Source organism: Hyperolius riggenbachi, chromosome 1 (genome assembly GCF_040937935.1).
Source record: "Hyperolius riggenbachi isolate aHypRig1 chromosome 1, aHypRig1.pri, whole genome shotgun sequence".
Classification (NCBI taxonomy): Eukaryota; Metazoa; Chordata; class Amphibia; order Anura; family Hyperoliidae; genus Hyperolius; species Hyperolius riggenbachi.
In genome coordinates this window covers 431,014,650-431,032,424 of record NC_090646.1, presented here as the reverse complement: position 1 = coordinate 431,032,424, position 17,775 = coordinate 431,014,650, and the positions used below count along the sequence as shown (strand labels likewise).

Genomic DNA, 17,775 nt, shown 5'->3' with positions numbered 1-17,775 from the left:
CCATGCGAGAGCCTGCGGATATGACAGCAAAGCGGCTCCGCTCTACGAACTTCAGACAGGACTCGGCTGGACGGTGTCCCCTGAGGTGGGATTACTACAGGAACAGGTACTGTATGTTCACTATTCCCTGATCACACCAGCTTGCATTTGAACTTTCCTCCTTCATGCGCTGAGGTATTTTGACTTTATCTGTATAATCAACAAGCTGACACATCATCGCATTCCAGCAGGTTCTGGAGGTGTGGCTAGCTTTCAGGGACTACAAAGGGGGGGATTTGCATATTCAGCAGTGATGCACTGTGGGATACCTCAGATGCACACACCAACCTGAATAATCGCAAGTACCTTTTGTTTTAAGGAGGCACATTTCTGCTTTACATAGCATTTTATTAAGAGGGCTTTTTGGTTCTTTTTAGCCCCTCACACACTCTTAGGAGTTCTGGTTCACCATGAGCTTGCTGTCGATTAAGGATGGGGCAGAAGCATCGATCGACAACCCATAACATTATACTTCATTGAAATGCAATGCTGCACTTCGACTGATTTTCAGTCGATTTCACATTGAAAGCTATTGAAAACAGATTTTGAAAGACCACAAAGGCCCGGGCCATAGCGGCTGCTGCAGCCCAAGGAGGCACAGAGGAACTATTTCTGCCCATGGGGAGCAACACATGAAAGGGGAAGCTGATGCCCAAGGGAGATTCATATGAAAGAAAGGGGCTGCAGTACATGGATGTTGCACAAGGAAGAGAGGGCTGCACATAGAATGGAAGCTGCACCATACCTGGTCTAGGGGCAGAAAGGTATAAATCTGGTCTTGGCTGTGTGCTGTAGGACTCAATACCCCCCTGATCAGATTCCAATGGGAGGAGTAGCACTCATTTTGCCACATTAGGTAGCAATCTATGAGTGTACGGCCAGCTTTACCCTGACACAACCAGCTTGCATTTTCTAATTGGAAGATACTGCTGGTATATACAGATAAAAGCTGATCTACAAAGACGTCTATTTTCCTCTCAGCCTCAGTGGAATTCCACTTTAAACTTTGTCACATGTAAGAATCAAGCTGCCAAGCAGGCGCCCATTTAACAATGTTATACTTATTAATTCCATCGTTTGACAAGACCATCACAGTTTAGTAATGGAAGCGCAGAGATATCCCAAAGCAATTCCTTTGCGTGAGAATGATAAAATGCTTCATTGTGTTCAAAGCAGAAATGGTTGTGAAGATGATAAGACCTGTAGTCATGCTGAAAAATAAGCTAACCCTTCCACCTTTGTAGTTGTCAGAACAAGTTTTATATTATATCCAGAGTTATAACCCCAACAAGATTACTGGTATTTCTCAAACAGACAGAACACTTAAGTCTCCTGTACGACATTCTACAGGGGGATACACAAGGGGCACCATATTCAATACTAGACATGTACCATCAGACATTTTTATTTGATTAGATGTTTGATTCAATAAAAAATTGAATTGCATGAAAATAAGGGGGAAAAAAAACTAGGGCCTTGGTTGGTGGAATGTAGTTGAAATATTAATCCAAGTCTGACTGGCCATGCTGGTTATTTCTATTGGTCAAGCACAGGAGATTGACTGCTGCATAGCTTTGTACTGCATATATGGTTATAAAAAAAAGTGGTGGAGGTGTTTTGATTAAAGTGGACCCAAATCAAAAAAATTTTTTAATACAAAATATTTAGTTACACCACTCTGACACATACAAAGATAAACACTCCTTCAAGCCTATGCACATTTCAGTGCATGCTCTTCACCCTTCTCTTTTCATAACCAGGGTTATACAGGTGGCAGCCATTAGCAATTCCGCCTTTGCCAGACACTTCCTACTCCATAAGTTTGCCGGATTCTGTCCAGGCAATATGAAAGGAAGGGAGGGGTTCCTCCAATAAATGTAAAATATTTTATATTTGTAATTATGCAGCTGCAAAAAGGCTGCTATTTATTATTATAATTTAGAAAATAGATTTTAATTCTGAAATCTTGTATTTTTAATTTGGGTCCACTAAGTTTTTTACAGATGTCTGTTGAAATCTGATCAAATTTAAAGGACAACCGAGGTGAAAATAAAGTAATGAAAGAAAATTGCATCTATCTTCCTTCTCCTAAAAATGACTTTTTAAGATATTCCACAGTTTTAGTTTATGTTTAAATCTACCTTTTAAGTTTTAACTGTTTTATTGTTTTTGCTCAATGACACATTCATTGAAGTATGCCAGAGCTAAAATGTATTAGATTAGATTACTATTGACCTTTTTTATCTCTTTTCTGCTCTCAGAAGCAATTTTCTGCTAGGAAACTTTTTTATAGTTGGAATTTCTGATCAGTGAGGGTCACACTGTAGTCACTTCCTGTCTGAGTCAGGACTGAGTCAGCCACTTACATACCTGATAGTTAATTCTTTCAGGCAGAGAAAGGAAAAAATTAACACAGCATAGTTATTTGTGTGCTAGGCACTGTACATACACATGTCTATCTCAACATGTCACCTCGGGTATCCTTTAAGTTATTGAAGATGGCAAAATGAATGCAACTTCCCAAATGATTCCTGATCAAGAACAGCAATTGGTTGGTCTGCTAAATGCACAAGTTAAGGTGGCCATACACCAGGCATGTCCAAAGTCCGGCTTGGGGTCAAATGGGGCCCGCCAAGCCTTTTCTGGTGGCCATCAGAGCTCTCTACATTTGTTAATTCCATGCTGCCTGCACTCCGTAGCTGCAGTGTCTCATGCATGGGCTACCTTGTGTCGCTGCTTTGCTTTACCCTTTGTTCACCTGTAGGTTTTCAGCACTGTAGCAGTAGCAGCCACTGATTAGACATTGCCACTATACCATTGATTAGCAGCTGCAACAGTCTGATCACAAACAATCATGTGACTACTCAGGGGATATCCAAATAGAATCTGCCTTTATTGGTATCAAAAGTGAACTCTTCAAAAGATGGGCCCTCTTACCCTAAAATCACTTAACAACAACTGTGGAGCACTCCCAAGCATAACCCAGTACACCTCACTCAAACCTCACCCACACCAGTACCAGTACCACATACTCAGGATTTCCTTCAGGGTGCAGGGGTGCCACAGCGCCAACTGCTACCGTGTGTATGGGTTATTGGTTATTTCCCGTGGAATTGTTTTATTTGACAGAATGTCACAGGCATAGTGTCCCTAACAGCAATCAGCAGAAATTATTCTTAATTTTGCTAGTTAAGCCCCTTAGCACTCAACAGGGAAAAGTTTGGACACCCCTGCCATACACATTTACATTGCCCCACATGTTGCAAACAGATCAATCCCACTCTGATCAGATTGTAATCGGGGGGGATCGAATCCCCCCACATACTGCACACAGAGTTCCAGTAGATTTCACCGTGAAATCTATTTAAAAAAAACGAGTGAACTGCAGTGTTGCACTGTTCAATACAATGCAAAGCTATGGGCTGTCGATCTACCACAGTTCCCTGACTGTATCGGATTTATTAAAATGTACCATCCATTCCGATTGTAATTTCAGTAAATTTAACCCACATATCGATCAAAATTATGATTGTTGTGGCTCGTGTCATAGATAACTGGCAGATTCGAGTGATTTGCTGGTAAAAATTGATGCTTGTGTGTCCAGCATTGTGTATGGATAGCTTAAAATAAACTGCAGTTGATTTATGAGTGGACAACACTGGAGAACCTAAGTGGTTGAGCAATCCAGGTCTGTATATTTTTTAAAAACAACAAAAGTTTTTTAATAAATAGTCTCATAATAGGTGGCAAGAGCCTAGGTCACATCTTTTGACAATGAGGTTGTGGAAACGTTTGTAAATTAGGTGTGTAACTGCACTTCTTCGCACAACCACAATGAGAACAATTTACATATTTACATGCTTTCATAAATTCAAACAATCTTTGGGGACTGAAATCACACGAACTGTATTTCACTAGCCATTCAGGAATCCTCACTATTTTCTGATATAACCCATTTCAGGATATCCCTCTTGACGAATAAATGATGAATGAAAAATCCAATCTAGCTTTGGGGTTTAGAATAAGGTTATCTGAAGATTAAAGGTCATAGACATTTACTAAGTGGACAAACTTAACAGGAAAAATCCTGACAACCAGGCATACAGTATATAAACAAGAAATGACCCTTGACTTGTGAGTGAAACATGCACAAACACTGCAGGAGATCGATTCATTTGACTTCCAATATGCATGTATAATAATTAACAAGGGTTAAAACGAGTGAGACATTACAAAAATAATAGCACAGTCAGGCTAATAGCTAAAATAATTGTAATAGCTAAAATACAATACAACAGCCCAACTATGTCTTTGCCGGACTCTAGCTTTTATTTTTTTTTACATAGCTAAGCATAAAGTTAAGTGTATTAGTTTGTGCAATAGACACACTGCTGTACTAATAAAATGATGAAAAAACACCCTCTTGCTAGCCTGTAAATAAACAAGTACAGCTTCGAAACTGCAGGAAATTTCTGCGGCAGAGATTGTTTAATATCAGATTATGTTTATAGTGCTTCACAGGCATTTCAAATGATTGTTATTAGCAGCTCACCTTGTTAGTAATATCCAAATTACAGTTAGCTTCACACAGCGACATTACAATAGGGATATTGCCATCTTTGCAGGCGACATGCAGTGGTGTGTTACCATGACGATCCTGGAAGTCTACATAGCACCCCTGGTTGATCAAGGTTTTAACTACTTCCATCTGACATCTTCTGACTGCAAGGTGTAGCGCTATGTGCCCATCCTGCAAGAGAGGGACATGAGAACTGGTCAGCCACATTCAATGTACTTTTTAGCTCTTTTTCTTACATATGTGCACATATATGGCCAGCGTCCTCTAGAATGGAAAATTGTAAAACACATTGGTTAACAGTTTCATCCCCTTCACCCAATTTTAGGCTACAAAGCTTTTATGTTGTAAGAGGCAACAAAGGATTCAAACATCAAGACAAAAACATTTTCTCCAGAATGCACAGCAATCGTCATACAAATGACAATATTTACCGTAAGTAAGTGAAACACACAGACAGTACTGCTAATCACATCAGAGCTTGCGTTGGAGAACGCTCAAAGCATACGTTTTGTTGTATGCGTTTTAATGCGTTTTGATATGCGTTGCACTGCAGTGAGTGTGCGTTTTTAATCCGTTTTCAATGCGTTACAGCACATAGAAAAACGCAGGTAATTTTTTTTTCTTTTAGTTTTCAACTTTCTACATTGTTCCTCTGTTGCATTCTGGGACTGATTGCCTGCGTTAACGGATTAAAAATGCGCATAGTGTGCGTTTTACATTGACTAACATTGTAACGCATAAAGCTAGCGTCGGCCGAAAAACTGCGCCTAGGTGCAGTGTAACGCAACGCACAAAAAGGCTGCGTTATATGTGAAAGCTAAAATGAAAGTCTATGGACTTTCATTTCACCTTGGGTAACGCAAACTTTACCCTTTGCGTTGAAACGCAGAAAATCTGCCCTAATGTGAAAGAGCCCTTAAGCAAAACAGGATAAATGGATTTCTCAACAACCACACAAAATGCTCTCGATTTTCCAATAAACAACTGTTGAGCTGCCGCCTATGCACTGAAATGGAGAAGTACCTGTGTTTATTTCAGACATCCATCCTTATGCAGAAAAGGGTCGGTTTCTTAGAAAGATCTGCAGTACATAACTTTTGCATGTTCTCTACATTACCAGTAAACCGCCCAATCTTTAAAGATTCCACCACGTGAACACACACACACACACACGTACACTCCCACGTCATTACACTGTTTTGCAATCGGCACGCAGCACTACGTTCAAGCCGTGCATATTGAATCCTGGCTAGGGTCAGTACCTATTCAGTAAGGAGTTCAAGGCAACCGTGTCCCAATGGCTGCAATCTTGAGAGCTTTGAGCCCAACAAGAGAAAAGTGCTATACAAATGATCGGATTATTATTATCACACTGCCTTTTAGATATATACCATAGATTATAGCATATACCGTTTATGCCACATAATCCCAGCTGTGAGTAACATCTCCAGTACCCCTGATGCATATATTGGTTACGACACTATTTTCCAGAAATACTTTCCAAACACTAGTTTCCACTATCGCAAATCTGCATGCGTTTTCTGCATGCAGATTCGCACAACCAATACAACTTAATTAGCCTGTTTCCGCTTGTCAGGAAAACAAAGCGTTTTTTCTGTGCAGGAAAAATCTGCACAGCAGAGCCATGCGTATTCGGATGTGAATTTTACTGCGAATTCGCATACGTTGTCGCCTAAAATCAATGTAAAAGCACACATGCCCCGACATGGTTAAATTTGCATACTTAAAAAATACGCGAAAACGTACGCTAATTCACAGGAAAATTTGCATCCACATGCAAATTTGTTTTTGCGTTTTCTGTAACGAATTCGCACTGCACAAGTGGAAACGGGCCCTTATGATTTTAACTAAAAATACTTATTAAGGTGTGTTTGCATAGATTAATATTTTATAAAATTCTTAACATTTACCATACTGGATTGACTGGCATGTTTCAGCGCCCCGTGGATCCCAGAAAAAGCCCCATCTGGCATACAGGTAGTATGTGCTGAGATTTTACGTTGAAAACAACAGGTAGTTGAATGGAAATTTCTGCTGCCTTTTTTGCCTGTGGGGGAGCTGCCATCTTGTTATGTCTGCACTATGCACAGAATATGGATAATTCACAGCCCTTGTAGCCTGCTTTGTGGTGTTTTACCTCAGCCTATCAGAGGAACAGTTTCCTACCAGAAAGAAACAATTCTTTGTTCATGCAAGGGAGGCCACCCTGGCGTTCTATTAAGATCGCCAGGGTGGCTGCGGGAGGGTTTTTTTTAAATAAAAAAAAAACTATTTCATGCAGCCAACTGAAAGTTGGCTGCATGAAAGCCCACTAGAGGGCGCTCCGGAGGCGTTCTTCTGATCGCCTCCGGCGGCCAAAAGTAACACGGAAGGCCGCAATGAGCGGCCTTCCGTGTTTTGCTTACTTCGTCGCCATGGCGACGAGCGGAGTGACGTCATGGACGTCAGCCGACGTCCTGACGTCAGCCGCCTCCGATCCAGCCCTTAGCGCTGGCCGGAACTATTTGTTCCGGCTGCGCAGGGCTCAGGCGGCTGGGGGGACCCTCTTTCGCCGCTGCTCGCGGCGGATCGCCGCAGAGCGGCGGCGATCAGGCAGCACACGCGGCTGGCAAAGTGCCGGCTGCGTGTGCTGCACTTTATTTCATTAAAATCGGCCCAGCAGGGCCTGAGCGGCACCCTCTGGCGGTAATGGACGAGCTGAGCTCGTCCATACCGCTAAGGTGGTTAAATCCTCCTGATGGAATTACTGTAAATATGAAATGGCCATAAAACGTATTCATAGTTTACTGTATTTGTGTACAGGGGCTGGACTGAAGGGTAAAGGGAACCAAGCACAGGCAGTCAGTTTTCTGTGCCATTTGGACACTTTTTTTCCCCAGAGGAAGGTGCAATTTAAGGTAAAGACAGATTACGTTTGCTGCAGTTCTTTGCTCATCTTGTTTTGTAATTCATCCGTAAAAGTCTAAAAACTTGATAACATCACCCTCTTCTACAAAGCTATAACAACCAGTTACCAGTAAAAGTAAGGATACATTTTGCAGAGTTGGCGCTTTATAAAGGATAATAAATATTTGTTTAGTCCTCCAAATAGCTCCAATACGCAACACTATGCTAAGCAATATGTCTTCAGTTCCATTGCTGTATGCTGGGATATGCTGCTAAAAACAGCAGCTTCAATGCACGAGGGTAAGAAACTCTACAGTACAACACATGCATGATGGACACCGCTAAATAATGAAGGCGCTGAAATGCTGATGCTGGAAATATTACTCTGAGCTGGTATTTACACTTAATATGTCATCACGCAGAGTGCTGAAAAGCTTGTAATTTAACCTGATTTTTCTCCCAGTCACACAGGTATGTACAAATTACACACAAGTCCCAGCACTGACACCACGCTGAGCGTTCCCTGCTATATTTCAATATTTTACTAGCAGAGTTTAATGAGGAGGAATTGCAAGTTCCTAACTGCCGATTAGGTATCTGAGGAGATGTAATTTACAGACATAAATGGCCCTTGAGCGCCAGGGAGTGTAATTTCTGTCAACGGGAATCATTCACCTTGTCCGTTGCATCAAGGTCAGCTCCATGTTCAGTCAGGCATTCCACAATATCATGGTATCCTCTCGCTGCCGCTGTCAGAAGTGGCGTCTCTCCTTCACGGTTACGAATGTTCACGTTGCAACCAGTCTGGCACAGAGCTTTTGCCACAGGATAGTAACCATGCCAGGCAGCACAATGCAAAGGGGTTTCTTCTTCCTGCAAGTGGCAACAATCAAGGAGAGGTATACACTTAATAACTGACTGAAGCATCTTAGATAATGTATGTTGGATTAAGCATTGGAAAAACGTGAACTGTATAACAAAATACAGAAAACAACTGAACATTTACAGGCCTACAAAAAGGAGAACAGTAAGCTATACTAAAGTAAGAAGGTGAGCAATGATACAATGGCAACTTGTATAATGCATTAATAAGGTTTGCTTTACTTCACAGAATTTGTACAAAGGATCAGTTTAGGGTCTACCACACACTATTAAAGGTTTTTATATACTACACATTTGAATGAGGCAGGGCTCACTTATCTTTCAGTTTTCTGTGCTGATTTTTTCTGTGCACCATGTGTTTGTATGCAGAACAATGTGTACGTTTTTTCACGGCAGCTAATGTAACGGATAGAGAAAATGCACACAATGTGCAGAATTATGCTGCAGCATGTACGGTAATTTTTTTGTCTGCATGTGAAAAACACATTCAAGTGTGATTAACGGGTGTTCTCAGTTTAAATGGATTTTTCTGTGCAGAAGACAGGCAGGAAATAGACAACCCCTGCCTCAATAAAACATTGAACAAAAATTGTTGAATATACTGAGGTAAACTATTAGGAAACTATTAGGTTTTACTCCTGACTGAGAGCAGACTGTTGCTGGGGGATTGGCATGCGAATAGTGTATCCTCACAGCTTAGTATTGCATCAAGCAATGTTCCAATCGATATTTGATCAGTTTCCTGCTGAAATCTGACAGAATATCTAGCGATGCATAGCAGGAATCCAGGTAGATGGTTGCTGTCAGGGACACATCAATCTTTTATCTAATCTTGGGAAAACTGTACACTTATGGCAGCCTCAACACTAAGTGCAATTGTAGCATGTGGTTGTGGTTGTAACTGCTAAAAGACGACTTCTCATCAATGTATAAAGTGATGTTACAGCAGCTTATGTTTAGCTGGCCAGAGTGCTAACACTCACCAGAGTAGGTTTTAAAGTTACCGGTACTTGGCTTGGACTAAACTTTTAGCCATGTTCTTTACTTTCATCTGTAAACCTACAACACTGTATTGTATTACAGAGGTGATGTGCTACAGTAGCGGGTATGTGTTGTGTGTGTGTGGTGTATGTACACACACACCTTTCCAGGCTATGTACAGAACTTAGGAAGCTTATTATGTGTGTCACAAAAACTCCCTGTGAAACCAAATGACTGGAGCATTGGTGTGGAAAATGTTTTTGCATTACAGCCCCCTATGAGTCTTAAAAGTCATTCAAATGCACATAAAGGCATTAAGTTGAATTCATAGTATGTCTTTGTACTGAACAATGTGGCACAGTAAAGTGCGAGTCTCCCACTCATTGCGGTTTGTGCACCTGTGCTGCAGCAGCAAGTCCCAGCATACACACACAGCTGTGCAAAATCCCCCAGCTCCTTCACAGCCAAAGGAGAAAACCACTTTGACGACACAAAGTGAAATGCATAGCGACAGATCCACACTACACAAGACAAGCACGTGTAGGAGGAAAATTGTTCCCATACATTATTCAAATGTGAACGCTTTTCTTAACAGATAAATACAGGAGTGGCTCTTGCCTTAAAATAGCAAGCTAAACCATCATTTTAAAGGGCACCTGAAGTGAGAGATGTATAGAGGCTGACATTTATTTAATTCTAAACAATACCAGTTGCTTGGCAGTGCTGCTGATCCTCTGCCTCTAATACTTTCAGCCATAGACCATGAACAAGCATGCAGATTGGAGCTTTCTGACAAGATTAGCTGCATGCTTGTTTCAGGTATGTGATTCAGACACTACTGATGCCAGAATTAGCAGGACTGTCAGGCATTGTTCAAAGAGAAATAAAAATGGCAGCCTCCATATACCGCTCGCTTCAGGTTGCCATTAAAGCACCTCTCAAGCCGCAGCTTTCAAAACTAAAGCCACATATGCACTTTACATTTCCCCTTACTAAGATGATTGTGATCATCTAAGGAAGGACATCTTGAAGTGGTTGTTAGAGATCCATCGTGCTTCATTGTTGACCTATTTTTCTTGCGGGAACATCTATTGTAGTCTGCACAAAGCACTTCCTGCTTGTCCTGTCCCTCTCCATAGACTTTAAAGTGACCTTTCCAAAACCATCACCCAAATCAATCACTAGTGATTATTTCAGAGAACAAAAAAGTCTGTAGTGTGAGCATAGGATGAAAAAAAAACATGATCAAAACCAATTGCTTATATCAGCTTAAATTAAGGGTAAATGTAATGAACAGTGACGTCAACTCCTGAACGTTCCTGCTTGTTCAAGCCGGAAGGAGGAAGTGCACCATAGCAAGGCTTGCAACGCGACCAATAGGTCGCTTCACTTGCAAGCCCTTTGAAATGCAGGGCGGGCAGCAGCGTTGTGGGTAATTAACCCTGCCGCATATAGCCGCTCAGCTGCGGCAATTAAAGCCAATCTGAATCACGAGTAACCATTGTGGTTACTTGTGATTTACTCGTGGTGAGCATCCCTGTTGTAAAGTGGAACAGGTGTGATGAAGCCCGACCTTAAAGGGACCATGAACACAAAATAAATGGAATCTTGACTTACGTGGGGCTTCCTCCAGCCCCCCGTAGCTAGCGAGCTCCCTTGGCGTCCTCTGGGTCCCCTCCGTGGTTTCGCTGTTGGTTCTGTTAACCTGCACCTTTGCCTGAAGTCGCACGTGCGCTTCCCATCCGCGCACCCAGTGCGAGGATGTGCCCATCGCCTTAAAGTGAACCAGAGACGAAGCACCCTCATGTATTTTACCATATATATCAGTGGGAACATTAGAGAAAACCCCTACCCTGCTCTCGGTTTCATTCTTCACTGCTCAGCCTGCTTTTTATGAGCTCTGATAAAATCCCCGACTGAGCATTCAGTCTGGCTTTGCTCAGGAATCAGTATAGCTGAGTTATTATAGCAGAGCCAGAAAGGGGCTTGGGCTTAAGACATCAGAGAACACAGACTCAGCTATAATGATTCCTGAGCAAAGCCAGACTGAATGCTCAGTCTGGGATTTTATCAGGGCTGCTAACAAGCAGGCTGAGCAGTGAAGAATGAAACAGAGCAGGGTAGGGGTTTTCTCTATTGTTCCCACTGATATATATGGTAAAATACATGAGGGTGCTTCGTCTCTGGTTCACTTTAAAGTGTACCAGAGATCTTGAAAAGCAAAGATTTGACACTTACCCGGAGCTTCCTCCCGTCCCATAAACACGTCAGAGTCCCACGCCGTCCTCCCACGGTCTGCCATTCAGCCGCGATCAGCGCCGGCAACTGACTCAGTCGGGTTCAGCCTGGGTCTTCTACGCATGTTATACATATAGAGACAGATAGCGTGCATCTTCCGTCTTAAGCATGTAGATTTATTGTCAGTGTTGTACATCAAAATTGAATTGAAATTGAATTGAGGCCCACATCAGTCCCTCACTCCCACCTCCCACGCTGACAGGCCCTCACAAGGAACCGCAAGGTACTATATATGCGCAATACTTGACAAAACTTTGTATGCAGTTATGGAATATGCAATGCACAGAATTCAATTTTGATGTACAACACTGACAATAAATCTACATGCTTAAGACGGAAGATGCACGCTATCTGTCTCTATATGTATAATGTTCAAACCTCTTCTTTCCAAGTTGTGGAGCGGAGCACACGTCTTGTATAAGCAACTGTCTACAAGCATATGAAAGTATAGCCTGTCAGCCATTATATTGACCACCTTGGGCACGCCTCACTCGCACCAAGACTGGAAGCAACGCACCCCTTAAAGGAGAAGTGCCACGCCATCCTGTTTCCTTCTACACAACGCTCTTCTACGCATGTGCCAGTGGTCGCGCATGCGCAAAATACCCAGGCTGAACCCGACTGAGCCAGCTACCGGGGCTGATTGCGGCTGAACGGCAGACCGTAGGAGGATGGCGTGGGACTCAGACGTGTTTATGGGGTGGGAGGAAGCCCCGGGTCAGTATAAAATCTTTACGTTTCAAGAGCTAATGTTTAATTTAAGCGTCCTGCCCAGTTCATGCTTTCAAGAACTGCGCTTGCGCAGGGCGCTTACGGCGATGTGCTACGTGCACGGATTAGCCATGCATGCGCTACTTCAGCCGAGGTCACTGAGCAACGCTGACACTATCTTCTGAGCTCCGAGCACATGTAATAACGTGATCGGAAGCCAGAACAGGATACCGGGATTGCAATACCACGAGTGGATGAAGAGAAGCTGGTCCAGCGACCGGAACAGGTAACTATAAAAGCGCCCTGTGTCTCTCTGCACAGCCTGCCAGACTGGGGAAGGCACACTTACCCTGCGGTAGGAAAAATCCAGCACTGCAGCCACCTTTATGTGGCTGCTAAAAGGTTAAATTGCAGTGGAAATCATGAATACATTTGCTTTTTTCTTTTGATAATAATCATTCATAAAAATGTAGTCAGTGTTTGCCCATTGTAAAATCTTTCCTCACCCCCATTTATATTCTGAAATGTATCACAGGCAGCAACATCTTTATTACTGTAAGATGATCTCTGGAGAATGTTTGTTTACTGAGAGTTCTAAAGCTAATAGAAAATCTACCTGGTATCCCAGAATGCTCTCATCACAGAGGGCAGGGCTACATACAATATTCAACAATACATAGCTATAGAAAGGGTTTCTGAAGCTGAAACCAAAACAATGAATGTAAAAGTGGGTATCCTGAAAAATGTACTGCATTTTACTACACAGTATGTTGTTACAGGCAGTTGTTACTTTAAATAGGCACGATAATGACATTTAGTAGAATGTTGTAAATTATTCAGGGTACCCACTTTTATGGTCATTTCCCTGGTTTCAGCACCAGAAACTCTTCCTATATCTATATATATTGTTGCATATTGGTATTTAACCCTGCCCTCCCTTAGCATAGGCTGGCTACATATGTCGAACTCTCACAAGCTGAGCATTTTTGGAGACTAGGCATTATTTGTACCAGGTTTAGAACTCTCAGTTAAACATTCCGTAGAGTTCACTTGACAGGACTAAAAATGTCACCACTAGTGCTAAATTTCAGAATGTATAAAGGGGTGAAGAAAGATTTTACAATGGCCAAACACTGACATTTTCACTACAGTTCCTTTTTAAATCCACATAAGGTGAACCTCATCAGACTTTGTTGTAGGCAAGGAAATACATACTGGATAATGGCTGTTTGATAGAATGGTAGAGTGGACAGAGAAGGAATTTTCCTTCTAACTCCCCTCCGTATAAGGTGATGCCAACCATAACGAACCCTTCAATAGGCGTCAGGTTGGGGGAAGCAAAGATGTTTTTGCAGCATTCTGCAGAATTAGTGTCCTGAAGGGCAAACTAGTTGTGTCTGTAAAATGTATCACTGCAAAATATTTATGGGCTATTTTGAAGAGGTACATGACCAAATGCACCTGTAACAGGAAAACCTCCTGCTCCGCTTATTATGGTCGTCCTCTTTATCCCTCAGGCCTCTTCTCTGGTTCCAAAATGACTGTGGTAAAGTTCCTCAAACTAGCTGGGACACTTGGGAGCAGGATACAGCCAGTATAAGGCTTATCCAGCTGCTGCACAAGTCCTGGCAGCGCTAATTACTATTCCCCCTCCAGGTCCACGGGGATGGTGGGGAATTAATTAATTTGGCTGCCAGCAATAGCTGTATTTTACAGTGTTTTAAAAGTAACTTCAGCTCAGTGTTCTGACGGTGCAGAAGTTACCGTACTCACTGTGCACCGCTATAGCGGTAATTCCTGGCAGCACTGGCTGCACCCAAATCTCCTGCACTGGATTCCTAGTGTTCGGCCACATCCTGACACTTTGAATAATGGGGAGTGTCACATGGTTAGGGGAGTAACTGATAGGGTCACTACCCTATTACTACCCTATTTTCCCTACCAGCGAACTTGACAGTTTGTCCAGAAATAGGTTTTGACTTGTATATAATAATAGAATATAGGACAATTCTGCATTGATTTTGACAATAGTAATAAATACAAACCTTGTCTTGAATATCTGGATTTGACCCGATATTGCACAAATACTGTATAACTTCCACATGGCCATAGCGAGCTGCTACATGTAATGCGGTCTCCCCAGACTAAAACACAAAAAAGATCCAGTGTCAGAATTTGGGCAACATACAATAAAATCCTGCATTTCTGTCTCAATTCCCAAGTTACCAAGTATCAGCAGTGGAGAATACCTATATGAGCTAAAACAACGGGCTTTATCCATGCCTCAGTGTTCTCCCCAGAGCCTTTTAGCCGGGAGCTTTCCCTGGCGGTCATTTACCCTGGTCTGTGGCAGAATTACTTTCCTCCTCTTCCTTCATGACAGTAGGCAGTGGCTGAGTCATTGCAGCTGGCCCGCTGTCATTCAGGGTCGCTATCTCTCTTCCCCAGCTCCCCTCAGTAGTGTAGAGGGGCGGGGAAAGCTTGTGTGACGTTACACGCAGCACAGATGAACCTGAACCGCGGGACACCTGGCCCTATTCATTCTGCCAAGTCTCCTCCTGTCATGTGTGTGTGTTATTTATCCTGTGTGCGGTCTCGTGGCCGCAATTGCTGCAGTGGTGTTTCACATATGCTGAATGCCTTCAATATGCAGGCAGCGTTTGGCCAGCACTTGTTCAGCTATTAGTCTCTGCATCAAGTACCACACCAAAGGTGAAGCGCACTAGAACGGCTGACCATTGATGAAAATGCCTGTTATTTCTGTGGAAGAGGCTGAATATGCTGTGGTCCTGAAGCACACTATAACAGCTAACCATTGATGTAAATGCCTGTTACTTCTGTGAATGAGGCTGAATGCGCTGTGCTCCTAGCTTCTATAGATGGTGTGTGCTGAAGTATATTCATCTTTGCTGTTTGCAGCAAGTAATTTTAATCAGGCAGACAACCAAATGATCCTATAAGGCACGTACACACGCCGGATTCCAGCAAACGACTGGTCGTCAGACCCGCCCGTGGCGTGGCCATTCTGTCGACAGTTTGCCAGTGTGTACAGTCTATCGGCAGGCTGTTAAGGCCAGTTTGACTGATCCGCTCGGCGGATCTGTCAAAACCAGCCTTATCAGCCTGCCAACAGACTGTACACACAGGGAAACTGTCGCTAGAACGGCCGCCCCCACGGGTGGGTCTGATGACCCGTCGTTTAAATAAATCAGGCGTGTGTACGCGCCTTTACACACTTATGTACTGCCCTCACTAAGTGCATTACCCTGTGCTGGCCCCCACCCTCCATCCAGTAGCACCCAGCATAATGCTCCCCCCCCCCCCCCCTCCGACCCAGTATATCCATCCCCACCTGGCTGGAAGACATTTCTGGGGAGAACACTGTGCCTAATGGAAATACGTCTGATATGGTCAACTGTGAGGTGAGGCAATACAAACAGTCAGGTCATGTGCATTATAATCAGTGTTGTACAACATGTATAAAGTGACCTTGCAGATAGGTATATGGAGGTTGCCATTTGTATTTATTTTTAAACAATGCCAGTTGTCTGCATGTCCTGCTTGAACTCTGCCTCGAATGTCTGGTACACACCATGCAATTTTCCCTCAGATAGACGTGTCCGATCTGATTTCCGGTGGTTTCTCCGATCAATTTTGTATATAAGTGATCGAAAAAAACAATAAAAAAACAAAAGAATTGTATGTATTTTTAATTTGATGTCCCCCTACTTTATTCCTTCTGTGTACTGTGAACAACGCACAGGAAGTGGTGTGTGTATGCTTTACTTTTACTTTGTGAATGACCATTGATGCAAATGATCACAGGTACTTTTGATTGGTGAATGGGAACGGTGTACTAACAGGCAACGACGGCAGCGGCGAGGTACATATATCTACGCCCCTGGGATTTTAGATGGAGTCCTGTGGGGCATAGATATACTGCTTCGGAAAAGGTAACTAGTTAAGCCACAGATCCTGAACAATTAATTATCCAGACCAGGTGCTCTGACTCTGACTGGGTCAGGTGCAAGATTCAGACAATACAGAAGCCAAAAATATCAGCAGAGCCACCAAGCAACTGGCATTGTTTAAAACATACATGTTAAACTCTGGCCCAAAAGTGTTTTCCCCACTGTGCATTATGTTTGGCCCACTCTAGACCACCAGGGAAGCTATATTGGGGGTGAAGCCCTAGATCTTAAAGGAGACCATATGTTGGGGGGGGGGGGGGAGGGAACTCACTAGACACAAAGGAACAGTTTAGGGACATGGAGGAGGGACCACAAACACCAGGAGACTATTTAGGGGTTGGAGGGGGAACAACTAGACACCAGAGACCTGAATGGGGAGGGAGTGCAACCACTAGACAGCAGGGAAGGGAGGGGGCCATTAGACATCAGGAAACTGTATAGGAAGCGGAGGGTGAAACTAGGGGAGGGGGGGGGGGGGCATTAGACACCAAGGAACGGTATACTGTAGGGGAGGGTCACTAGAGACCAGGTTACTGTATAGAGGAGGGGGCCATAGACACCAGGAAACTTTATAAAGGAGGAGGAGGCATTAGACACCAGGGAACTTTATAAGGGAGGGAGGTGGCCACTAGTCATTGAGGATGGCCCACAACTTGGTCTCAATTACCACTTTGACACCCCTGGTTTATAAGGAATAAGTATGGCAGCCTCTGCATTCCTTGCACTATAGGGTCACTTTAAATTCCAAAAGAATATCCAAAGGGTGCATGGTGACCTAACCACTGGGAAAGTGTAAGGGGCCAAAAGACCAAAAAGCTGTAATCCCAAAACTAAGCAAGGCAAATTCTACTAGGCATCAGGTTGAAATGTGAACATAAACCGTGTAGCGAAGCAAAACGGGTGGACAATACTATTTCATAGGCTAAATGTACTTGGAACTGCAGTACAGCTTGCAAGCCTCCTCTCCTCTCTGGATTCTTCTGGTGGATGAATAAATCAGGTGTGACCTTGTGAAGTGGGAAGAATATGCGTCAGACGGCTTGTCCCAAATTCCCAGGAGAAACATGTGAGAAGGGTGGCTTGTGTGAACAGACCGTAAAATCTGTATACTAGTTCCAGCTGAGTAACTCTGAAAGCATTTCAGCTAGACCAGCTGTATAGCTAAGAAATCTAGATTTTCAAAATGAGTCAGCTTAGTATCCTCACATCTCTACTTTATGCAACATTCATAGAGATTGTTTCTGTAAAACAGTCTGAAAAAAGAATGGACAGAAACCAGGTTTAGAGGCTGATAAAACATGGCCGTGCTAAAAGTATAGTTCAAAATGAAGTCTGTATACTTCAGGATGTAGAAAGGTCCAAAAAGATTGTATTTAGGCAATAGCAGGTACAGCCTTGATTAGTATC

The 17,775-nt window shown here is 43.1% G+C and overlaps 1 protein-coding gene across 1 annotated transcript in view; it reads right to left on the bottom strand.

Annotated features, from left to right (window-relative positions):
• DAPK1 (death associated protein kinase 1) overlaps window positions 1-17,775 on the bottom strand; it is a 264,648-nt gene that overhangs the window by 42,310 nt on the left and 204,563 nt on the right. Inside the window, exons 15-17 of the mRNA XM_068237212.1 lie at window positions 14,443-14,541; window positions 8,201-8,398; window positions 4,592-4,789 (exon numbers count right to left, since the gene is read on the bottom strand). Coding sequence (XP_068093313.1) covers window positions 4,592-4,789; window positions 8,201-8,398; window positions 14,443-14,541 — 495 coding nt within the window. The remainder of the gene's footprint in view (window positions 1-4,591; window positions 4,790-8,200; window positions 8,399-14,442; window positions 14,542-17,775) is intronic.